This window comes from Acinonyx jubatus, chromosome A1, assembly GCF_027475565.1.
Source record: "Acinonyx jubatus isolate Ajub_Pintada_27869175 chromosome A1, VMU_Ajub_asm_v1.0, whole genome shotgun sequence".
Lineage (NCBI taxonomy): Eukaryota > Metazoa > Chordata > Mammalia > Carnivora > Felidae > Acinonyx > Acinonyx jubatus.
In genome coordinates, this window is record NC_069380.1 from 235645247 (window position 1) to 235669126 (window position 23880).

Sequence of the window (23880 nt, forward strand, 5' to 3'; positions counted from 1 at the left end):
AGGCCGTGTCAGACGTGGCCGTTCAAAAGTGAGTGCACTGTGGGAGGCCTGCACTCTGGCGGGTGCCCTGCCCTGAACTTGAACTGTGTTCAGTTACTGGCATCTCCCACCCTCCGCGGCCTCTGCCATGCGGATGGTTGGGCTCTTGGGGGTCTGAGACCCTGGTCAGGCAGCCTGTCGTCTGCCCTGGGTCTCTGGTGGCATGTTGGCCTGGCCTGGGGGAGCGCTGTGGGAGCATTGCGGCTCCAACACGTCTCACGCCAAAACCTGGACTGAACCCTCAGGAATGACGAAAAACGAACGTCAGGAACTGAGCTTGGGCTAAGAAGGGACCCAGGCCCCACCGAGTCTGCCCAAGAGGGAGATCGTTAGGTTCCCTTCCTGTGGCCTGAATCCGGAGGACCAGTCCCGGCATTTGCGGAAGGAGTGGACGGGGGCCTGGCTCAGATCTGGGGGGGGGGGGGAGTGAGGAGGTCGTCTAGGGAGGGACGCCAGCACAGGCTCCAAGGCAAGAGATGGCCGTTAGCCGGGGGGGGGGGGGGGGGGGGGGGAGTGGGCGGGGGGGACGACGTGGCTCCAGGCCGAGGAAATAGCACAAGAAAGGCCAGGAGCGAGAAGCGAGCCGCGAAACCTTGTGTGCCCAAGCTGTGAGTGTGCGTGTGTTCCACGTGTACGTGTGCCCTGTGGCGTATGTGCGTGGTCTGTCACGTACGGGGTATGTGCGGTGTGTTGCGTGTGCGCTGTGGGAGCGTGTGGATGGACGTGTCCGCACGGGTGTCTCGTGCACACGCGGAGCCCACGTTAACTGTGCCATCTGGTCCCGGCAGGAGTCAGGAGCCCGTGCGTTTGTTGCTAACTGTGTATTTGTCCTGGTGAGAACTGCTGGAATCTTCTGAGAGTGAAAAACCGAACCGGAAGATCCAAGGGGGTGTTCGAGCCGAGCACCTGCCCCGCCAGGGGGCCCGGGGCGAGGCCCCTGCTACCACCTGCAGCTGCTCTCTCCAGACCCCCCCCTCCCCCCCCCCAGCTCACCAGCGCCCACGTGACTGGTGGGGCCGGCCGCAGCCACTCCCGGTGACGGTAAGCGTGTACCTCCCGCCGCGGCTGCTTGGGCCGCGTGCGTGGTTGTGACCTCACACTCAGGCCGCTGTGGTCCTGCCCCCGGGACCAAGGCTGCGCTCACCCCCCATGGAGTGTTGCTCTTGGTGCCACTTTGAGGTCGGCTGCAGGGAAGCTTCCGGGGGGCCTCCGAGGAGTGCTGCTGCGGTGCCCCCACGCGCGCACTCTCAGTCCCATGTTCCCGTGACACTTTGGCTGTCTCTGTTGGGGTTCAGAGTAGTCTCAGAGCGTGAAAACTCGCTCTGCTTCAAGTGTTGCCAAATCCAATGCCAGCTGCAACCTCAGGGTTTCCACACGTCAGCGATGCCATTTCTGTCCTGGGAAGCCCCGTAGGATGCGGCCCACCCTTGCCTTCCACGGGCTCCTGGGCCGACGTGCGCCCTCCCGTGCCTTCCCTGTGCCCTCCTCGTGTCCTGCCCGCACCCCGTCGCTCCTTCGACAAGATGAGTGCCGTCGCCACTGCCATCCTCCACGGCACTTCCGGTTTCTCCCACGTCCCTGCTTCACCTCCCTGGGCCGAGGTCTGCGGTTATGCCCTAGAGTCCACCTCCCCGTTAGTGGGGTTTGGTTTTCAGAAGCATCCTTCCCATTGGCCGGTACTTCCATCCAAATGTTGTTTTCACGCAGGAATCGTGTCGTTCGTAACACGGTGCCTTTCTGTGCTCCAACCCCCGGGGTGCTGGCCTCGCCGTCCATGTGGGATGGTCTCTGTGGTCCCCCAGGGGTCTCCCTGATCAGGTAAGCCCTGCCTGGCCCCACACCCTGAGAAGAGGGGCAGAAATCCGCCCTAATGAGGCAAAGTCCCCAGGACCCTCGGCTCTGCCAGGGGCAGCTGTGATGTGGCTCACCTTCTCCAACAGCCGGACACCTGGCCAGAAGTGGCCACGGCTCCCTCCCAGCCCCTCAGCTCAACCTGGGTGTCCCCAGAGTGCCCAGAGACCCCAGAAACCCCTTGGTCAGCAGGCCTTTGTTCTGCAGCAGGAACGCGGTCTCTTGTTCTGTCCTCAAGGGAAACTTGCAGAAGATTCCCTGAGGATTTCGGCACACAAAAGTGTCGCGTTGTCACAGGGTCTGCTTTTCCTGCACTCTTTTCCTCGGTTTCCCTGGGGGTGGGGGTGACCCTCCTCCCGTCTTGCAGATGGATCTGTGCGGCCGGAGCCAGAGAGGGGCCCTGCGGGAAGCCAGCAGGAAGCAGGCCTCGCCCCGCCGCTGGTCCAGAGTGAATGGCTGGTCGTGGCCCCTGCACACCTTCCAGGCGGTGGCCTGGACCATGCTGTTCATCTTGGCCTTCGCCAGCTTCGGTATCTTCGTCCCCTTGCTGCCGCCTAACTGGAACTTGGTCATCTATGGTGTATCCTTCACTGTGGGAGCAGCGCCCGCTGTCCCAGGGAGGCTCCCCGCGGGCCCTGCCCCAGATCTGGCTCGGGGCCCTGCCACGCCTACCAGCCCCCGCTGCGACCCCTGTTCTGCGACCCCGCTCCTCCTCTTCACCCCAGACACCCGCCACGGCCACGCTGCCTGAAACCTTACGTTCGTTCTCGGTGCGGCTCCCTGGCTTGGGGCCGGGGCTAAAAGCACAGAGTGTCTGCTGCTCGCCTGCCATCAGTGCAGGGAGAGCACGCCTGGGGGCCAGGGCTGGAGGGGCTTTGGGGTGAGGCAGGCAGCCTGGACGACAGGAAAGGGTCGCAGAGGGGTCGCGGGGCTGGCTCAGAAACTGAAGGCTGAGTCCCAGGGATTCACATGGCGTTCGTTCTCAGGGTCTGGGGTGCCCCATGCGGGCCCCACTTGTCTGCAGGTCTGCAGTGGGCTGGGTCAGGCTGGCTGGCGGGGGAGCCACGCCAGGGGTGCGAGGAAGACACCGATTATAACCGTGTCCCTCTTGCGACAGGTGAGTCTGGTGGCGGGTGTTGGCTGCGCCTGGAGTGGCCGAGGCCAGAGAGAAAACCCGCCGGCTGTTAGGAGCCACATAGGCCACAGTGGGGACTGTGAACCCCGTGGTGGCCTTGAAAGGAGGCTCCAGACGTGTCACCAGAGTAGGCTTTAGGCCAGGTGGGAGGGCATCAGAGACGCACTTGGGGCTGGCGCGCAGGCCCCCTGGTGGAGCGTGGCAGGTGCAGCCGAGTGCTCCTCCCCCAGCCAGGCAGGCATCGCCAGCCTTGCCCCCTCCTCACACCTCACTCTGTGGGTGACGGACCTCAGTTTCGCCAGCGCATCCGTGCTCCGGGGGCCACCGCTGGCCAACCCCACCAGTGAGCCTGGGCGTCCCCCACGGCCTGATGTGCAAGCCTGCTGCCCCCCCAGTGCCACGCAGCCCCCGATCTGGCCGGCCTCCCCCTGTGGGGCCCTCAGGGTGTCTGATCCAGCGGCACAGAGCTGGGAATGTGGGTCCTGTGTGTCCGGATGCAGCTGCCCCACTTCTAGGCCTGTGGCCCAGGGTTGACGACGCTAGGTGGGGCCTGCAAAGCCAACATCCCACGCCCCACATCACCCCGTATAACTTGTGTCTTTCACACACAAGAGGATGGGCAGAAGTCGGCCAGCCTTGTAGATTTCTCCACTGGTCCCCAAAACCTGCTTTGTTGGGTTTTTAAAATTCAGAATCCAGGCACAGTTCACGCTTTGCTTGTGGCGAGGGGTCTCCTCTCTCTGTCCCAGCACAAAGGCCAGCAGTGCCCGACCCACGACTTCCTGGTCAGAGTGGCACTCTCACTGGGACTCGCACCACAGCGAAACATCTCCCAGTTCTGAGAGGGAGCCCTCTCTCGTTCTGGGAAGAGAAGCCCTTAGTGTCGGCAGGGGCCAGCTCCGGGGAGGGCCAGTTCCTGGCCTCCTTGCTGCCTCCAGCTGCCCCTCTATCTGTATCCTAACCTCCGTCCCTGACTGTGGGTTTGCGTTCTGGGTTCTAATCCGTTGTCTCCCTTCTCCCTTCGCTGTGGCTCAGCCTGTTCTGGGGCCTTCTCAAGCTGCCTCGTGTTCTCTGTCCAGGGAGCACTCTGAGAACTCACCTGCTTTCGGGCCCAGAGGGCGCCCCGAGCTCACTTGCACACCCTTTCTCCCAGGAGCCCCTGGCTGGCCCGAGTCCCAGGTTCTGGCTGGCTTCCTTTCCCCTCAGGCTCCGCAGCGCTTGGCCACCGGGGGGCGCCAGCGTCGTTCGGCGCTGCAGGGACTGCTGCCCCAGGAGGGAGGGCAGGGTCTGGGTTGCACCTCCAGAAGACACAGCAGAGGAGGCGGACCCCTGGTTCCCCGCTGACCTCAGCGGCCAGCTTCCCCCACAGCCCTGCCCCTGCGAAGGGCCCTGGAGGGTCCCTGTGCTGAGGGACTGGCCTCTGACGTGACCCATCTTAGTCCAGGAGCCTGCGCCGTGGCCAGGCGAAACCCCTGGTTAGGTTAGCCTCAGTGACTGCAGGGCTGGTGGGGGGTGGTGGGAGCTCTGGGGGGCGCCTCACCCCTTCCTGCCGCAGAACCGGAAGGACCCGAAAGGAAGGTCGGGCGGGAGGGCGGGAGGGCGTGTGTCCTGGGCTGGCAGAGCTGTGTGTTTACCAAACACAGATTGTTGCTAAGGGGATGGGGCCTCGAGGGCAGGGCCTGGCCTTCTGCCGCTGGAGACCTCCTACCCTGTGCCTTTTACTTTTTGTTATTCTCTGCAACCTGAGAGACACCCATAACCCGGGCATCTGAATGTGGGGGCAGAACTTTGGTGTGGTGCCCACCTGCTGACACTTCTCAGCCAAGTGGCTTACGGAGTGAATGGCCAGGCAAAACACGGTGGCCTTTTGCTCACCCGTGTCACTCCCACGGGTGACCTGCCTGAACCTGTGTTTGTGCTTAAGGGGGCTTGCCTACCACATGGCGGGGGGCTGCCCCTCTGTTCCTGGGGGACACGTTCTGGTAGTGGCCTGGCCACGGCACCTGCAGGGTTGCGACAGGAGGGGAAAATCAGGCTCAGGTCAGGGGCCTCGCTGCCTCCAGTTTGAGGCTAGAGTGCAGGCCACGCTGCCCCTACACTGTCTCCAAGGGCCCCAACGCCTCAGTCCCTCCCCCACACCTAGCCTGCCTGTTTCTGATGCGAAAGAGGAAGGGGCCTTCCTGCCGCACCTCTTGTCCTGGGCCGGACCCCTGTGCTCAGGACCTGCTCCCGCTGCCCCAGTAACCACACAAACAGTGCTTGCCTCCAGTCAGCGCCTCAGGCTTCAGGGAGCAGGTGCAGGGAGACCGTGTGCCAGCACTGTGTTGGTGTCTCCAGCTGTGATGGCAAAGCCTGACCAGGCCCCTGACCACCTGGCCGCGGCCCCATACCCTGAATGGAACAGCAGAGCAGGGGAGGGTCAGGCCTTACCCAGCCCTGCAGGGTCCGGTGGCCACAGGAAGGGCCTTGGTGTCACCACATCCCTTATGTGGCACTGAGGGATCTGGTCAGTCTCGTGCCCCCGTGCAGGTCCCCCAGGGCCTGGCTGGTTCTCAGCCACCCTTCCACTCACCCCTGGCATGGACACCAGCTTCCTGGGCTGATCCTCATGGCCCTCAGCTCATTCTCGCCTGCCCTCCTCCTGCCCTCCTCCCCAGCAGGGCTGGGTCCCCATTGCCTCCATGCCGTCATCTGGCAGCCTGAGTCCTGGGTCTGCACTTGGTGCCTAGAGGCTGGAGGGCGAGGGAGGAATGAGCGATTTGGGCCAGAAGCAGCCTCCCACTCAGGCTAGTGCATTGTGGAGGCAGGACCCCGCCTGTCAGCCCCAGGCCCGTGGAGGCGGAGGCAGAGGCTGAGGCGGAGGCGGCTGGCAGGTCTGAGGAGGACCCTGAGGGGGCTTCCCGTAGGACTGAGCAGTAGCCCCAGCCCCCTGCCCCGAACCCCCACCCCAGTCAGATCCCGGCAGAACCCTGTGCACCGTGGCCTCGCCTCCCAGGCTGGGTCATTTCCCCCTGCCACACCCTGGAACCCAGCCTATAAACCCTGAACCCTCCCATTCAGCACCGGTCCTGGGAAGCAGGGCAGGGCTGACAGGGAGGCGGCTTCCACCTCTTCTGTTTGGTTTCCAAGGGGACAGACAGTGTGTTGGCCCCGAAGGGGAGGAGGAGGATGGGAGCCCGGGGACTGGTTTTACCCTGGGTGCCACGGCAGGAGTGGGTCCAGAGAGCCAGAGGGGCCTAGGGGCGAGGAGAGACAAGACAGGACCCAGACTGTGCACACTGGCTGTGTGAGCCCTCCCTGCTCCCCTCCATTTTTTGATGATACACTGTCTTCTTCCCCCGACGCACGTGCTCTGAGCATCTCTGCTGCCCAAAGAACCCCCACGACTTCGGCACCCAGCGTGGTGGCCGCTGGCCCCTGAGGGCCTTACCTTGCTGCCTTGGTGAAGCGTGGGGTCCACGCCCTCAGGCCGCAAGCAGGCGCCTCCAGGGTCCTGCTTCTAGTTTGAGCGGGCACCTTCGCCGTGTTGACCAGGCCTGGCCGCACGTTCCTTGACACACTCACACCCAGGTGACGGGTGGGCTTTTCTGTTTCCACTTCGTGGTCCACTTGCTTGCAATTTCCATCAATCCTGCTGAAACCAACATACGGCTCAAGAACTACTCGGAGCCCGTACCCACCTTCGACCCATCCAAACACACGCATGTCATCGAGAACCAATATTGCCACCTGTGTGAGGTCACTGTGTGAGTGCCCAGCGTGTGGGGGCAGGCAGCCCCGAGGGCGCAGCCCCTGCCGTGTGGACCCGTCCCCTCCCCGTGCTGTGCACAGGCAGGTCCTGCCCCGGCCTTTCTGTTTCCATGCAGCTGACTGGTGCTGCTTTCCTTGAATGAGCAGCAGTGGCCCTGAGACACGCAGGACCCCTCACCCATCTAGGGGCTCAGATGAGTCCCAGCCCTCCCACCGGAACCCCACCTGGGCTGGTCAGAGCACTGAAGGCTCAGCAGGCAGGCTGGGAGGGAGGCCTGTGGCTCAGGATGGGAGCTGGTGGCACCGTGTGGCAGGCGTGGCTGAGGGAAGATAACCTGCCTGGGGCCTGGTCTTCCCTGCCACCTGTCTCTCCCTTCTGACCCTGTCTTCCTCCTGCACATGCTGCTAACGGGCTGCTCATGTGAATTCTTCCTTCTAGGAACAAGAAGGCTAAACACTGTAGGGCCTGCAACAAGTGTGTATCTGACTTTGACCACCACTGCAAATGGCTTAACAACTGTGTAGGGGGCAGGAATTACAGGTGAGGGGCTGGAGGGGGAGGTCCGGGAGGGAGGGGCAGAGTCCTGGGGGAGGGAGAGGGAGACCCAGCAGGGAAGAGGGATAAGGGCATTGCAGGGCTGGGGCGGGGGGGTGGGGGGGGGTGGACCTAGAAGTGGGGAGGGGTGAGGTCCTGGGGGAGGGAGAGGAGGTCCTTGGCAGGGGAGAGGGGTGGGGTGCTAGGGAAGGGGGAGGTGGGACTTGGGAGGGGGGAGGGTGAAAGGACTGGGGGAGGGAGGGGGATTGGTCAGGAGGAGGGGGCCCAGAGAGAGGGGTCCTACAGGCTGGGGGCCTCATGGGTAAGAGGGTGGGGGCCACAGGCAGTGGGGGGGAGTCCCGTGCTGTCCCCAGCACAGCGGTCCTTAGCGTCTTTCTGTTCTCCTTGTCTGGCTCTGAAATGTGTTGGCCTGGAGCCCCTCCCGAACGTGGAGGCCCAGCCCCATCCAGAGGGGCTCAGGCTGAGCTGACTTGTCCTTGGCCTGCTGGCCTGGACCCGGGCACTTTCTCCCGGAGGCCGTCAGAGCGCAGAGGATGTGGGCCGAGGCTGCGCTGGGAGCAGGTGTTCAGTCCTGCACAGGCTTCGCCAGGACCCCACGTGCTAGGGTCCAGGCTGTGAGTGGCCAAGAAAGTCGCAGGGGCTCCCCCGGTTAGTTCAGAGTGGCCTTCGCCGGCTCATGGCGCTGCAAGGGGTTCCACTGCTCACCCACCACTCATAGCAGGTGTGCTCCGTGCAGCCTGGTCATGGAGCCCGGTCCAGGAGGGTTATGTTCCGTGCAGCCCGGTCATGGAGCGTCATGCTCCGTGCAGCCCGGTCCGGGAGGGTTATGCTCCGTGCAGCCCAGTCATGGAGTATCGTGGTCTGGCTCTGTGCAGCCCGGTCCAGGAGGGTTGTGCTCTCTGCAGCCCGGTCCAGGAGGGTTGTGCTCCGTGCAGCCCAGTCATGGAGCGTCGTGGTCTGTGCTCCGTGCAGCCCGGTCCAGGAGGGTTGTGCTCCATGCAGCCCGGTCATGGAGCGTCGTGGTCTGTGCTCCGTGCAGCCCGGTCCAGGAGGGTTGTGCTCCGTGCAGCCCGGTCATGGAGCATCGTGGTCTGTGCTCTGTGCAGCTTGGTCCAGGAGGACCATGCTCCGTGCAACCCAGTCAAGAAATGCTCCACTTGTTCAGGTTTGACAAGCGTTGCTGCTTTGAGCAGAAAGAAATGCAAAGCTGTCATGATTAGAAAAGTCTAATGAGAATCGGGGGCCTGGGAGCCCCCATGCCGCCCTCTCCCGTACAGAGGAGGAGCCCCAGGCCAGCTGGGGCTGCCTCCTCACGGTAGCAGGGCTTTCTTCTCTCCCCCAGATGCTCCTCTTAAGGCCTTGGTGCCACAGGCTGGTGGCCTTGAGGTCTGGTCAGCCGTTGGGGACGGGCGAGGGTTTGGGGCCCTGCCACTGAGGAGGACCAAGCGGACCGGGCCCCAAAGGGCACACAGGGTGGAGTTCCGAGGTCCTGACAGTGGCCTCCGGGCACAACAGGCTGCAGAAGTTCCCGGTGGGGACGGCTGGGCCCCAGGAGCCCTCCTACCCACTGGGCAGTGTCAGCAGCAAGGAGTGTGCACAGAAGTGAGTGAGGGCACCGTGTGTGCGGGGGTCCTGGTGAGGGCGTGGCCACCCCTGTCCATGTGGAGTCCCAGACTCCCTCCTGTCCCTTCCACCGTCAGGCAGAGAAAGCAACAGGAAATGACTGCATTTAGAAGACGAGTTGGCCAAAACAGTTGGCAAAGTGTGATAAGCTCCTGAGAGGACGTGCCTTCACAGGGGAAGTGCCCGGACTGGGCGCTGAGGCACCACAGACTCGGGAGTCAGGGACGACAGCGACGTTTCTGGCCCCGAACGTGCAGCTGGAGTGGCTTTGGCCCTCACCCTGCCGGGAGGGCCGCCTCTGGCCGGGTGCCAGCAGCAGCGGATGGCCGAGGGCCTTCTGCTGAGGGTGAGCCCGCCGGCTGCAACAGCTGCACTGCACATTACAGGCTCCCCGGGGACCAGAGCCAGGTGTGGGGCCAGGCTTCTGCCCCTGCAGCTCGGGGACACACAGGACACGTGCCCTCCAGGGCCTTCGACAAGGGGCCACAATGCAGGCTGCTCTCCACATCCATGTGACCCTTTGAGGACATTCACATTGTAGCTCTCTGCCTAAATATGTGTTAAAAAAAACAAAAACCTCAAGATGTTCTGGAAAAGAATAATGGAGTCAGATAAATTTCAGCTGGAGAAAAGACATTGATGAAGATTGAAAATGCTAAAGAAACGGTTTCCTTAAATATCACCACGGTAGAAAGCCCAAAGGAAGACCTTGCAGCAGAAGCTTATTCCAAGAATTGCTGACCAGAATTTAATTTTTGGATGGTTAGATCATTCTCTGTCCTGAGCACAGGCAAGAGGACAGGAGTGATTCTGGTCTAATGCCAAAGCACAAGATGTCACTTGTGCACAGAAGTGTGCACAGGCCCCTGGAGGGTGTGTGGAGATGATGCACCGTGGGCCGCTGGCCGGCCAGGTGCCTGTCCCAGCAACCTCTGGCCTTCCCGACCTGCTGGGCTTCCATGCCTCTGGATGGAAGCACAGCACCCAGGATCCCGTGCAACATGGGGGGCAGGGGTGGTGGTCCCGACCCCGACCTGGTGGAGCCCTGGTGAGCGGTGGCGGCGTGTGGAGGAAGCTGCGGGCGGCCCGACCTGCTTGGAGCCTCTGTGTACCCACCTGGGAGCCAGGCCGGGCCCTTCTCACTGCTGCGTGGGGGTGGGAGGGGGACAGAGAAACTGGAGGTGCCCTCAGGGCGTCCCCTGGGGAGCTCGGGTGCCAGGAGACAGGAAGAAGGCTGGGCCTTGGGTTCAGGGTCAGGGGCACCTTGCCCAGCCCTGAGTCTGGCTCTGCCCCCCGCAGATATTTCTTCTGCTCCTTGGTCTCTGACTCGGCCAGCCTGCTCTGCCTGATCACCATCCTGCTGTACATCTTCATCCAGTACTTTGTCAACCCGGAGGTGCTGCGCACTCATCCCCTCTATGAAGGTACGGGGCGGGGGGGGGGCCCTCTCTGGCGTTGCTTTCTCTCGGGTCCCTCGTGGTGGTAGCCTCTCCCTCCAGCTGTCTTTCGGGGAAAGCTCTCCCTATGGGGGGGAATCAGTCTGGCCCGCCCCCTAGCTGGTTGAGCTGCGGGGCCGGGCAGGAGGGCAGCAGCCCCCCAGGCACCAGAAGGCAGGTTTGGGGCCCGGTGCCCATCACCCAGTAGTTGGTCTTGGCAGGGAGCAGGGTGGGGCGGGAGGGCAGGGCTGCCTGGGGAAGGTGCCGGGTGGTGTGTGGCTGCAGGTGTCTGCTGAGCGGCTCCAGGAGCCTGGCCTTGGGAACACATGTGCCTCAAAGGTCTGCCCACCACTGCCCACCCTCCGGGCCTGTGACCATGACCTTATTTGGAGAGAGGGTCCTCCTAAATGTGATTAAGGATCCTGAGACGATCATGGGTTACCTGGCAATGTGTGGGGTCCTGGATCCAGTGAAAACATCCTTATAAGAGACTGGGGGGACATGGGCACAAGCCCAGGGGTGCCTGGAGCCCCAGAAGCTGGAAGATCCAAGGATAGATCCTCCCCCGTGGCCTTGGAGGGAGACGGGCCCTGCAACAGCCTGACATCGGGGCTTCATCTCTGCTGTTGAAACTGCCTGGTCTATGGCCATCGGTCACAGCAGCCCTGGACACTGATGCAGGGAGGACCCCAAGCGGAGCACCTCGTGTGTCTGTCCTGAGTGTTTGGGGATCTCAGCCCTCAGGGTGCAGAGCAAAGCTTCCTTTCTCAGTCCAGGCCTCTCTCCAGAGCATGTCACGGCCATGCCCTCTTCCTGGAGGGGCACCATGCCCTGTGCACCTTCACCCCCAGGCCCGCACTGCACCTGGGGTGGATGAGCCCTCGTGGGATGGGCCATCTGACCTGCACCTGCTCCGGAGTGCATCCTGGTGATTTCCATGGTAAAAGGGAACAGTGGGGTCTCAGCGAGACCCGGCCCTGCTCAGCGGGAAGAGCCACCTGCGCTCTGCACACAGCCAGCTGGAGGCCTCCGCCTGCCATCCTTCCTGACAGTCTCCACACGCAGCCTGAGCAGAAGGGCTGGCCGGTGACCGCTGCCTCAGAACAGTCACCGGTGGGCACTGGGGCTTCCCCGCAAAGGTCTTCCCGGCCACGGGGCCTCTCATCGCCCCAACACGCTCTGAAATGTGGCTCGCACGTGGTAAGGGGCAGCCTCAGCGCACCCGAGTTCCATGGCACGTGTCCTTACTTCCAATGTGGGCGTCGGCTGGGCCCTCGCTGCCACACGCTGGCAGGACAGAGGGCAGCCTGGTCTCCGAAGGTGCTTCTCTCTGGGAACTTGCTGGCCCCGGAACCATTGTGGATGTGCTGCACATGATTGCCTGATGACAGAGGCAATCTCCTGGGTTTGCTGTTCCAGAAGATTCCATGGGGCTGCTTACCCGCCAGTTCCCTGGGGCACTTTGCTCTCATTGGTGGGAATCATCAAGACATCACGGCTGAGGGGACAAGCATGTGGCCGGCCACCCCATGGTACATCCGGCCTCATGCACACTGCGCTGCAGCCCCCGAGGCGCACAGCGGGCCTGGCGGCCACTTTTCCATACCACATAAGGGACTGGAATCAGTACCTCCCAGACTCTGTGGTGGGATGAGAGCGTTTCAGCTGGATTCCATCTCCATGGGCCTGCCTGCAGATTCCTCAGTGCTTTCCTCACACTTAAGTTTAGAAGTGTCAGCAGCCCTCGGGGCCCAGAGGACCACATCCTGGAAATGTCCCAAGGCGCTGGCTACTGCCTTGCAGTTCCCTGTGAGGGCGGCTGACTGAGAATGGGGAGGGCCTGGCACAGTGGCATGGCCCTCGGGACAGGGTGGGGGTTCAGCCAGGCAGGGGGTCAGACTCTGTGACCCGGACCCTTAGTTATCCTCTCCCAGCCTCACCTTCCAGACCCGTAAAGTGGGGCTGCGACACCCACCTCAGTCAGGGGGCTGCAAGGGCACCTGGGCGAGGTAGGGCACACACTGGGGTGGGGGAGAGGCTCCCTCGGGCTGCTCACCCTCCCCCACCTCCCAAGGAGGGGCTGGCCATGCCCCAGGTGCTGGAAGCATGCGCGTCTCCCTTGCCTCCGCAGACGTCTCCAAGGACACTTGGCTGCTGTTCCTTCCTTTGTTCCCTGTAAAGACGAAGACCCTGGTGGTCCTGGGCATTGGGGTGTTCGTCCTGCTGCTGTCCGCCCTCAGCCTCCTGCTACTTGGACACCTGCTCATCTTCCACCTCTTCTTAAGTATGTGTCCTGACCCCCACTCCAGTCTTTGTCTCTTGCGTTCCAACATGGCCCAAGACAAGGTCTGCTGGCCCCTGCTAGAAATGAGCACAGCAGACAAATCACAGGCAGAGACACCCCTAGAGGGACAGCTGGGCTCATTCTGCTCTGAGGCCCGCAGAGGACACGAGAGGGCCTAGGAGTAAGTTAGATAAGGGAGCAGAACGTGTGAGGCAGGAACAGACACCATTAAAAAAAGAACAGGGGATTTAGAGAAGCACCAAGTCCTAACAATGAAAAATAGTGAGCCAGTGACAGGGTATCTGCTGACCCAGCTCGCTGCAGGGACACTGGCCGTTTCCTGGAGTCCACGCAGCACTGTGTGAAGCAGGCTCCACTATGCCGTGGCCCAGGGGAGGACACGACTTCTCTCTGTGGCCTCTGCAAGGGAGAAGGTGGCAGCGGGGGCCCTATGTGGCTGCCGGAGCAGGTCTGGCGCAGGGAGTGTCCTCAGCAGAGCCAGGGCCAGAATCAGCACCCAGAGCCAGCGGTGGGTCAGCCCAGGCCCTTATCCTAAAGCTTCCACGCACTGGCCAATAGGGACAAGGGTGCATTTGGGGACAGTGCCCCAGCTGCAGCCTACATGACAGCCGGCAGGTGGCAAGCTGGGCAGGTCCAGAAGTCCACTGCGGCCACTCAGGACAGATGGATGTGAGACTGGAGAATAGGCCCACGGGACAGATGGCCAATGGGAGAGGGACCAGAGGGCCCCAACCCAAGCAACAGGGAGGGTGGTGGTGCCACACTCACTGTGGGGGTAGGGGAGGGAGACGCACACGAAGCTTATGGCTCAAGGTGCTGTTTACAGGGTATCTGGACAGCAAAACACAGACTTCCAGAAAAAGTTGGATTATTAGCTATTGTTACAGTAAACTTACCCTGCTTGAAGTAACAGAGTTATCACCTTGCAGTCTCTGTGGGTCATGGGTTCAGCATAGCTTCGCTGGGTACTGGCCCTGCTCGGCCACAAGGCTTCCGCCAGGTGTGAGGAGGGCTGTGGTCTCATCCGACCGGGACCCACGTTTAGGATCAACGCCAGGGTGTTGGCAGGCCAGTTCCTGGCCTCAGTTCCCCGTGAGTTGTTGGCCGGTGCCTCTTCCCACCAGGACACTCCAGCATGAGGGGGCAGCCGGCCTTTTGTAGCCCAGTCATGGAAGTGACGCCCCTCACCTCTTGTGCAAGGCGCTGGGGCCACCCACTCTCCAAGGGACGGTGTGATGCAAATACCCTGAGGTGGGGGGTGGGGGCTGCTGGGGGGCCTGTCGGAAGCCGTGGGCAGCTGGATGCCCCGTGTTGAAGTTTGGGGGAAGGACATCCTGACGAGGCTGCAGCACGAGCGGAGTGCAGCGTTGGTGAGGGCAAGACCTCCCAGGAAGACGCACGGATGTCGGGGTGCCAGCAGCAGGAGTGTGGGGAAAGCCGCCTCCACACGAGCGGGGGGACAGAGCATCCCAGAGACCAGCGGCCCTGGCTGCTGTACTGGCGCCTAGTGTCGCCGCGGGGGGGGGGGGGGGGGCATGGCAGACGCTCATTCGGTGCACACCGCACTCTGGCCTCCCTCCCCAGCCACATCTCCTCTCGCTACTGTCAGATGAAGGCGTTTACACGAAACTCAGGACGAGTGTGAGCTCTGGGGAACACACAGTGTGTACTTGCCACCCGATGGCGATGGCAGCCATTCCTGCAATCCCTGCAAGAGAACGAGTGTTTTCGCGAGCGTGTGGCCAGGCGCAAATGACGCCCTGACGCAGGTTCTGGGGGAGGTGGGAGGACCAGTAAGAGCCAGGTGGAGTTCAGCAGGAAGCCAAAGCAAACACAGACAGACGCACTTGTACACACCACCCAGGGAAGGGAACGGGCTCCACGCGGGCGTGGGGGCAGCCCACCCTCCGTCTGCTCCTCCAGCTGCAAATAGGCTTCCGTGGGCGGCCCTTCTCCCTTTCCAGAAATAATTAGAAGCCATCTGTCCTCGTGTTGGTTTTAGGGAAAGAGAAGTGGGAGGATTGGTGCCTCTGCTGAAGCAGGCACAGAACCCGTTTCGTGGACGGTGCTGTCTGTTGACAGACCCGGGTCTCAGATGTCCTTTCAGTGGCCCGGGGTGCTTCTGCCACAGTGCCGGAGCCGGCGTCCGGGTCCACACTGGCTTTGCGGGCCTGGAAGGCTGCAGGGCAGCTGTTCCTGGGACGGGGCGCCAGCAGCCTTGGGGCTGTGACGAGCTACCGCTTGCCTCCCACAGGCCAGGTGGGCCCTGGGGTGGCCATGCAGCAGCCTCCCGGCGCCCCGGGTTAGGAGGCAGCTCCCGGCACCCTGGGGGGAAGCCCTGGAAGACCGGGTTGTGGCCTGTGGGCCACTCTGCCCACTTGCGTAATTGTAACTGCCCGTTTCCGCCTTTCTCCTCTCTAGTGTTCAAGAAGTTGAGCACGTATGAGTATGTGACACAGAACCGCTGTCAAAAGACTCCAAGAGTTCCAGCAGGGAGGAAAGAGCTGTCCTTCAAAATAAGCACGCCACAGGTAGCGGGTGCCCCTCTGCTTCACCATCTGCGCTATCCGGGCCCGGGGCAGCGCCCAGTGTCACCTTGCAGCTGGGACTTCTCAAACACAGTCCTTTGCTTCTGTGTTGGCACAGTCCTCTGATCCCGTGTGTGGGTGCGCGCGCGTTGTGTGATGCAGTGCAGGTGTGTGTGATGCGGTGTGTGTGCGTGTGCGTGTTTGGTGTGAGATGCACTGCATGTTTGCACGTGTGAGTGCATGATGTGTATAATGTGATGCACATGTGTGTGGTTGCGTGTGCATAGTATGTGATGCAGTGCATGTGTGTGTGTGGTTTTGTGTGTGTGTGTTTAGTGTGAGATACAGTGCGTGTATGTGACTGAGTGCATGTGTGTGACTGAGTGCATGTGTATGTGTGCATGTGTACATGGTGTGTGTGTGCAGCACGGTACATGTGTGTTTGGTGTGTGGGAGGATTTGTATGGTCACTATCCACAGAATCAAGCCGGCAGGGCTGACTCCTTTTAGGCCCATATATTAATGCAGCTGCTTCTCATCAAAATTAAAAACATTTGCTTTTCAAACGGGTGCCATTAAGAAAACTAAAACATAAGCCAAAGGCAGAAATATATGCAAATCATATACTTGTGTCCAGAATATATAAAGAATTCAAAATTCCATTATAAGAAAAATGACCCAGTGTTTTAACTTTTTAAATGGGCAAAAGATTTGAACCAACTGTTCACCAAGGAGGATCCATGGTGGCAGATAAGCACATCGACATCATTTACCACTAAGAAAACACAAAACCACAGTAAGATACCATTACACACCCATTAGAATGGCTATAATCAAAAGAACCAACAATAAAAAGCATTGGTGAAGCTGTAGATCGAAAGGCTCCTACGTTACTAGTTACCAAATTCTATCACTTTGATAAGTAGTGTGGTGTTTTCTTAAAAAGTGAAATGTATACTCACCGTTGAAGTCAGCAATCCCACTTCCAGTTTCTTAACTATTAGAAGTGAAGACACAGGTATTCATGTGACGGGTGCTATCCCCCAGTGAGATCCTTTCCTAGGACCCAGGAGACTGAGGCACCATTACTCAAAATTAACTAATAACTGACTTGAATTGTGTATAAGACTAAGCCCAGTGTCGGCAGCTTTTTCACTTTGTGAATTTTTATCGCCCACAGCAAGCAGATGACGACCTGAGTCCATCTGCACGTAGGTAAATGTGTAAGCTTACTAGAGTTGTTTTATCTGTCTGACAAATACTATATGCTCTCAACAGTCTTGCTTTAAAAAGTCTTCATGACTCCAAGGTTACACAAATATTCACATTCTTTGCTAGTATTTTCACCAGTTTTATTCGCTTTGCTTTTTGATTTCCAAGCCGTCCTGAATTTGTTTGCGTGTTCACGGAGACAGGGGCTAAGGTCGTTATGTCGCCCTGAGCCAGCGCCGCACTTCGCCCAGGACCTGGTGCCCCAGGCTCCCCCGGGAGACCCTCTTCCGGCCGCGCCTCACCCTGAACGTCCGGCAGGGGAACGCCCTCGGCATTCTTTAGTTTTCATAGTTGACAATTCCTCCACGTTTTTAGTTTCTGTGTAAATTTTAAAATAGTTTTCGTGCAGTTCTGAGGAAGGCGGAGTTCGAAGTGGAGTTACAATAAACATTCCCTAGAGGCGGGAGCGAGCGGAGCCGCATGGTCTCAGCTCCACGCCCTGAAACTGCCCCGGAAGTCGGTCTCCCCCGGGGGAGCGGGCCGGAAGTGCCTCAGTTCGGTGGCGCTCTCGGAAGCTCGGTCCTCGCAGAAACGGGTCGGGGGCGACTCTCATGTTCCGGCGGAGCGGGGCGGGTCGCAGGGCCGGTGCCGGCTCGCGACGGAGGAGCGGGAATCCCTCCAAAGAATCCGCTCGTTCCTTCTGCATTTGTTTCCTTAGACACCCGGTGGCCATGCTTCTGGGAAAACCCGGGTCGTTTGGGAGTTTCACTTGAAGCATCGCCTCACTGCGGTCCAGGTACAATCTGAGCACATTCCCCTCACCCTGTCCGGCCTGGGGGCCAGCCGCCTCTAGAAGCAACCGAGACTAACCCCGTTTTCGGGCAGTCGGTGTGGACGCCGCGCAGGAACTGGGGACCCAAAGTCGCTGGCCGCCCCACGCGCTGCAGTCACTGCTGGCGCTCCGAGGACTGTCTTCCAAGTTCCGTTTTAGTATTATTTTGTGAGTTATACTCACGATGCTTTGTTTTTATAAAATTGTAATCACATTGTTCAACTCTTGAGCCCCTTTTAAAAATTCCATATATTGTGGTGCCACTGGGTGGCTCAGGCTTAGGTTAAGCATGGGACACTTGGTTTCTACTGAGGTCATGATCTCACGGTTTGTAGGTTTGAGCCCCACGTTGGGCTCTGTGCTGGCAGCAGTGAGCCTGCTTGGGATTCTCTCTGCCTCTCTCTCTCTGCCCCTTCTCCCCAAGGTCTCTCTCTGTCAAAATAAATAAATAAACTTTAAAAAATTCCATATGTTGTGGACATAGTTAAAAGAAAAGGAACCGTAATTTTTATGAATATAAGTTATTTCATCTTTGGGAGGGACCATATTCCTCATTTCTGGAATGTTATTTCTTATTTTCAATCACTATAGTGTTCCCTTCTCCAACTGGAAAGTGAGCTGCTAACCTTTGTATTGAAAGGTCGATTGTGTTGAGAGACAAGCCCTCTCAATGCGCTGGGCCGTCTGTCACAGTGGCCTCTCTTTCCTGCAGAAGTGTCCCTAGTTTGACCTGGACACTCACAGCCTTACATGTTAGGCAAAGCCCACTGTCAGAATGTCAGCTCCTAGAGATCAAAGAATATGTTTAAATCATGTGGCACTCCGCCCACCCCCCAAAAGAAAAATCCACTCAGTAAGTGCCTGTGGAGTTCCATGATGTAAATCACTGGTATATTTTAGGGGAGAACTTAGTGTCGGACTCTCTAAGGTGCTTCTCTCTAATAGTAGTTATCAGACCAATTTATTGGGAGTATTTCCTCTGGACCGTTAATCTGCGAAAGCAGGATCACACGTGTGAAGATACTTCTTGCCTAATTCTACAGGTGTTCTGCTCAGCTAATGTCCACCAAGTGGCTTGTATTTATTTTCTATTGCTACGTGGCAAATTCCCACAAATGTAGTGGCTTGAACTAAGACTCGTCTGGAAGCGCTTGTGGGTCACGTGCCTGGCAAGCTCAGCTGGGTCCCTGGCTGGTGCCTCCCAAGGCAGCAGTCACGGCTTACAGGTCAGCCCTCCCTTCTGGAGGTTATGGGGACGAGTCTGCTTCCGGGCAGATTGAGAATGCCGATGCAGCTGTTGCTTTCCCGCTCTTGCCACGTGGCCCTTCTGTCTCTAAGTCGGTAATGGTGGGTCTAGTCTCCTCATAGTTTAGATCTCTCAGACCTCCTCCTTTTCCTCATTTCTCAGTTTTTAAGGATTCGTGTGATTGCATTGGACCTACTTGGGTAATCAAGGACAATCCTCCGTTTCCTACAGTTGCTGCAAGGAATGAGCACAAAGTGACAATGCCGTGGTCTCCAAGGCAGGTCACTTTGTCCATTTGTAACTGAGCTCTGCTGCACCCACAGACTCGGGAACGCAGTGGCCCAGCGTGGGGGCGCCGCAGCAGGAAGAAGCACCCCTGTGGCCTCCCGCCGGCAAGCAGTCATAGACCTTTACGGGTGGCGCTCCTGCGCCGTGTCCTCCGTCGTGCAGCCAACCCGAGGGCACACGGACGGCCTCCCAGGAGCTGCTGGCTCTGAGGCTCTGCAGATGAGCACGTCACGATGGCGGCCAGTGCATGGAGCTTTGCAGCTGTCGGCGGCGCTCTCTGAGCTCACTGCACAAAGCAACGCCCTTCTTTGCTGATGGGAGTCTGTCCTCCCTTTTGCCCCATCCCTGTAGAGAGCAGTGCAAGGAGACCCCGCCGCAGCCAAGGTGTCCGGGTCTGTGTCCCACCATCGCCACGTGCCGGGAGAGCTCCCCGCTGCAGGTGAGAGCCGCCGGGCACGTGAAGGGTCTCAGGCTGCCCCCGGAATGAGGACAGAAAACGCTTGGGATTGCTTGTTTGACTGATTTGAAGCATTTACTCGGTACCCAGGCATGCTACTCATATGGGAACAAAGGTGGAGGGAGAAGAGAAGAAAAACTGACAGAAAATATTCTTAACTTTAGGGCTTATAGTGTGTGTGTGTGTGTGTGTGTGTGTGTGTGTGTGTGTAAGGGGAGAGAAAGAGATAAATGCAGTGCAATTGGGGTGTGCTAAGACTGAAGTGGCATCCGTGTGCTTTAACGAAGGGTACTGATGTCTGCGTCCTGCTGGCTTTGAAAAGGACCAGAAAATAAAATGATGGATGGATAGTCACGTGTTTAAAAAGAAATATTTACAGCAAAATTTTAATGATGATAGGACCTGGAAGTTGAGTGTGTGGGCATTCTTGTACAATCCTTTCCACTTTTCTGGGTGTTTGAAATTGTCCATTCTTAAAAAAGTGTTAGGGAATAACTATAGGCCACAGACATGGAGTAAGGGGTGTGTGTGTGTGTGTGTGTGTGTGTGTGTGTGTGTCTGTTTATGTCTGCTCTTCACAGATTGAGACTGAGGCAAGAATGTCCACCTCAAACTTCTATTTGACATTTGACTAAAGTTCCAGCCAGTGTAATACAGCAAGAAATACACAGACATATAGATTTGAAAATGAAACTGTATTTATTTGCAGGAAACATGCTTCTAACAAATCTGCAAGATATATGGTAGAAATAATAAGATAGCTCAGCAAGGTGGTAGGATACAAAATCAATATAATAACCCCAATTATATTTCTGTATACTAACAACGAAAAATCTCAAAATGATATTAAGAAAACCATTCCACCTGCAATAGCATTGAAAATGATAAAATAAAATAAAACAAGCACCAAATGTATGTACTTAAAGCTACAAACTATTGATGAGAGAAACTGAGCACAATCCAAATACACGGAAAGATTTACAATATTCGTGGACTGGAACGCAAAATATTGTCATGATAGAAAACTCCCCCCAAAATTGATCTACATAATTACCATGATCCCTATTGAGTTTCCAAAGCTTCTTTCTTTAAGGAAATAGCAAGCCAACCCTAAAATAGATACAGAAATCCAAAGGACGTAGAGTGACCGAAAGAATTTAGAGAAAGAAGCAGCAAACAGGAGGACTTACTCAACCTGACTTAAAAATGAACTATCGAGCTACAGTAGTCGGGACAGCGTGGGCCGTGAGGGTGGTGTGCCCAGTGAGGGGAGACATGCAGGTCAAGGGAACAGGATAGAAAGTCCAGAAATAAAACCCGATCAGTGGGTGTTAAACAGAGGTGCCGGGATAATCAAACGGGGAGAGATGAGAGCACATTCAATAAGCTGTACCAGAACAATTGGATGACCGTCTGCAAAAAGAGAGGCGGGGAAGAGCGTAATAGCTGCTTCACACCATACACACAAGAATAACTCAGAATCAGTCACAGTTCTGAATTTAGGGGCTAACCTATAACACTGTAGGAAGAAAACGGAATAAAACCTTTGTGGTCTTGGGGTAGACAAAGTTTTCTTTAATATGGGCACCAAAACCACTATTAAGGAAGAAAATGGAAAATTTGACTTTTTTATAAAAGAAAGCATTTCTTGTTCAGAATTCATCACTGCAAAAATAAAAACGTAAGTCACAGGTTGGAATAAATATTTGCAAACCCTGTACTTAAATCCAGAATAAATAAAGAACTCTTAACACTTAATAGGGAAAAACGGCCCCATTTTTAAAATGGGGAAAAGATTCTAATTAACTTTACCAAATAGGCTATATGGGTGGCAGATAATCACCTGACGAGATGTTCCACATCATCCACCACTAGGCAAGTGCAACTAAAGCCACGGTAAGACGGCTGGAACGGCTCCCTCAGAAAGGCTACCGGCGCCAGGAGCGGGAGACACGGAGGGACCGGCGGCCCGCAGGTAGCCGTGCGAAGTCGTCGGGGGCTTCCGGTGACACCACCGTGGAAAGTAGTTCGACAGTTTCCTAAGATCTTCAGTGTGTTCCTAACCTCTGACACGGCGACCCCCACGCAGAGACCCCTTCCTGGGAAGGCCCTGAGCCACACGCACCTGAAACTAATGACGGACTTGATTTGCTACGAACAAGCCTCAGTACCAACGATTTCTTCTTCTTTTTCCTTTACTCCCACAGGCAGCCACGGGTGACCTGCAATCACCCTCACACAGGTAGGTTGTAAGCTTCCCGGACTGGTTCTCTCTGAATGAAAACGGCTACGCGCTCTTAAGCCGAGTGCTTTGGAAAGTGACTCACGTCTGATGGGGTATTTTGAAATCATGTGACAACACAGTAGGAAATAACGCCGTTTCGCGTAGCAGTGCCACGTACAGCTACGCAGGGACCTCTTGCGCTCCACATGCTTGGGGAAATGCAGTAATTGTCTCCCTGCGGACGACTCGCATCTCAACCAGCACGGCAGCGGCAGCGCTCATTTCTTCTGTGTGTCGGTCGGAGAACGTGTGGGGAGCAGGTCCCAGCCTCCTTTCTGTGACCTCCGATAATACGTAGTTGCCTGTCGCTCCTGAGCCATGCCTGCTCATTCTGAGCCCGCGAGGAGTCACACAGAGGACAGCCCTGCACGCGCACACACACCCAAAGTGCACCCCTGCAAAGTCACAGAAGCAGAAAGTGGCCCATTATGAAGGTCACGACCCAGGGGGAGCACACATTTTAAAACGTGCACTTGGTCTCCACTTTGAAATCGTACCAGTGTGGAGAGTCACCTCGGAACACGGAGAAACGAGAAATGTGCTCACGTTAGGGTGAGGGTCTCGATCTGCCAGGGCTGCCCTGACAAAGGACCACAAAACAGGTGGCTTAAAAAGCAGAAACGTACTGTCTCACTGCTCTGGAGGCTGGAGCTGGACTCACCTCGACGTGTCCCCAGTCACAGGACCTGCACTTGGCTTCTCTCCTTGGCTCGTACCTGATGCTGCTTTCCCTTTGTCTCTTCAATTTTCCCATTTTGCCCCTTTCTGGCAAGAATGATTAAAAATTAACGAACCAGGAGGGCCTGCCTGCCCTCTTGCACGGACGCGGTCGTCAGGCCGAGGGCCTGCCCGTCTTCTGGCATGGACGTGGTCACCCCTCTGAAGGCCTACCTGTCCTCTTGCATGGACGTGGTCGTCGGGCTAGGGCCTGTCCTCTTGCACGGATGTGGTCGTCGGGCCGAGGGCTGGCCTGTCCTCTTGCACGGACATGGTCGTCGGGCCGAGGGCTGGCCTGTCCTCTTGCACGGACGCGGCCGTCGGGCTGAGGGCCTGTCTTCTTGCACGGACGCAGTCGTTGGGCTGAGGGCCTGTCCTCTTGTATGGACGTGTTTGTCGGGCCGAGGGCCTGTCTTCTTGCATGGACTCGGTCGTCGGGCCGAGGGCTGGCCTGTCTTCTTGCTCGGATGCGGTCGTTGGGCTGAGGGCCTGTCCTCTTGCACGGACACAGTCGTCGGGCTGACCCTGGTCTCAGGTGATGACACCTTGAGCTGCTAGAGTCGCTGCATCTGAAAACCCCCCTTACAGCGATGTGAGGTCATTGGTGGACACTGTTCAATCCACTTGCACGGTTCAGTTAGCTGAGTGTCCCACGACCTACATCCCCACCATTGCTCTTGGTAATTCCTGAACATCTCTTCCCTTCCAAACCCAGGGCCTCTCCCCAAATCCCCTCCTGATCTGCAGGGGCACCCCTTGTTGTTGACACCCCCTGCTGCTCCTGCAGCTCTCCCTTTAGGTGCTCCTCCCCTGCCCTCCCGGGGTCTCCCACCGTGCAGTGGACCTGAGGGGAAAGGGCGGTAAGGAGGCTGTGTGATGCCGTGGCCTGTGGTTTCCAGCAGCCATCAGCATCCCCTCCAGGAAGCAGCGCCCGTCCTTGCTGATGAGTGTTTCCCCTTCCCCCCGCCATCCCACAGAGTGAAGTCCAACCATCTGCTGCCGGACGTGCACTCAGGTCCACCCTCCTCCACCAACACATTCGTGGAGGACTCGTGGGTGATGGTAAGTGAGGCGTGGCCGTGTGTGTGTGAGCCTCAAACACAGGGGTGGGGTCCAGTGCTGAGTCTAAGCTCCCCACAAGAGCAAGGGCAGGGCAGTATTTGGACCTGCTTGTCTGGCTGGTTTAAGGCATTTATGGTGTCCTTCGGGGACACTGCTCGAACAGGACAGTGGTGGGAGGGGGATAAAGGGAAACAAGGCAGGCAGCACAAACGATCTAAAGCGCAGGGCGTGTGTGTGAGCAGAGAAACATGACGGAAAAATGGGTGCTACTGGAACGGAAGCATCACACGTGTGCTTGGGTGACATATGTGCACTCCAGCAAGCTGGCGGGATTCTGGCCAGGAAGGGCTCAGTGACCCACTTACTGTCACAGCAGAAGGATGCCCCTACTCATCTCCCAGGTCAGCGGGGAGGAGGGGCATACCTGGTCCACTGTGTTTATTACAGAGCCTGGAGTCAGAGCTCCATGTTAGAGATGCTGGAGGCCGGTCTTCAGTGGGGACTGGGTGTGACTGGCCAAGTCACAGCTTAAACCGTAGCCAACACAATTATGGCATGA

General features: G+C 58.0%; 1 protein-coding gene across 3 annotated transcripts; it reads left to right on the forward strand.

Annotated features, from left to right (window-relative positions):
- The first annotated feature begins 741 nt into the window (after positions 1–741).
- Positions 742–23859, forward strand: LOC106989707 (palmitoyltransferase ZDHHC11-like). Of its 3 annotated transcripts, none has more exons than XM_053202565.1 (8): positions 742–2470; positions 6596–6771; positions 7215–7316; positions 10254–10378; positions 12522–12674; positions 15117–15226; positions 19153–19240; positions 23237–23859. In XM_053202565.1, the coding sequence occupies exons 1-8, from the start codon at positions 2258–2260 to the stop codon at positions 23239–23241; spliced, it is 972 nt and encodes a 323-aa protein (XP_053058540.1). In that variant the 5' UTR covers positions 742–2257; the 3' UTR covers positions 23242–23859. The 3 variants fall into 3 exon arrangements, with proteins under 3 accessions (XP_053058540.1, XP_053058532.1, XP_053058538.1); XM_053202557.1 differs by lacking the exon at positions 23237–23859 and adding an exon at positions 21134–22475; XM_053202563.1 differs by lacking the exon at positions 23237–23859 and adding an exon at positions 21466–22475.
- The last annotated feature ends 21 nt before the right edge of the window (positions 23860–23880 follow it).

Bases quoted from the DNA above. Each gene is read 5' to 3' on its own strand.
- LOC106989707 (XM_053202557.1), top strand. From the start codon at position 2,258: ATGGATCTGTGCGGCCGGAGCCAGAGAGGGGCCCTGCGGGAAGCCAGC. The intron at 6,772-7,214 runs GTGAGTGCCCAG...TCTTCCTTCTAG, and splicing joins CACCTGTGTGAGGTCACTGT to GAACAAGAAGGCTAAACACT. The intron at 7,317-10,253 runs GTGAGGGGCTGG...TGCCCCCCGCAG, and splicing joins GTAGGGGGCAGGAATTACAG to ATATTTCTTCTGCTCCTTGG.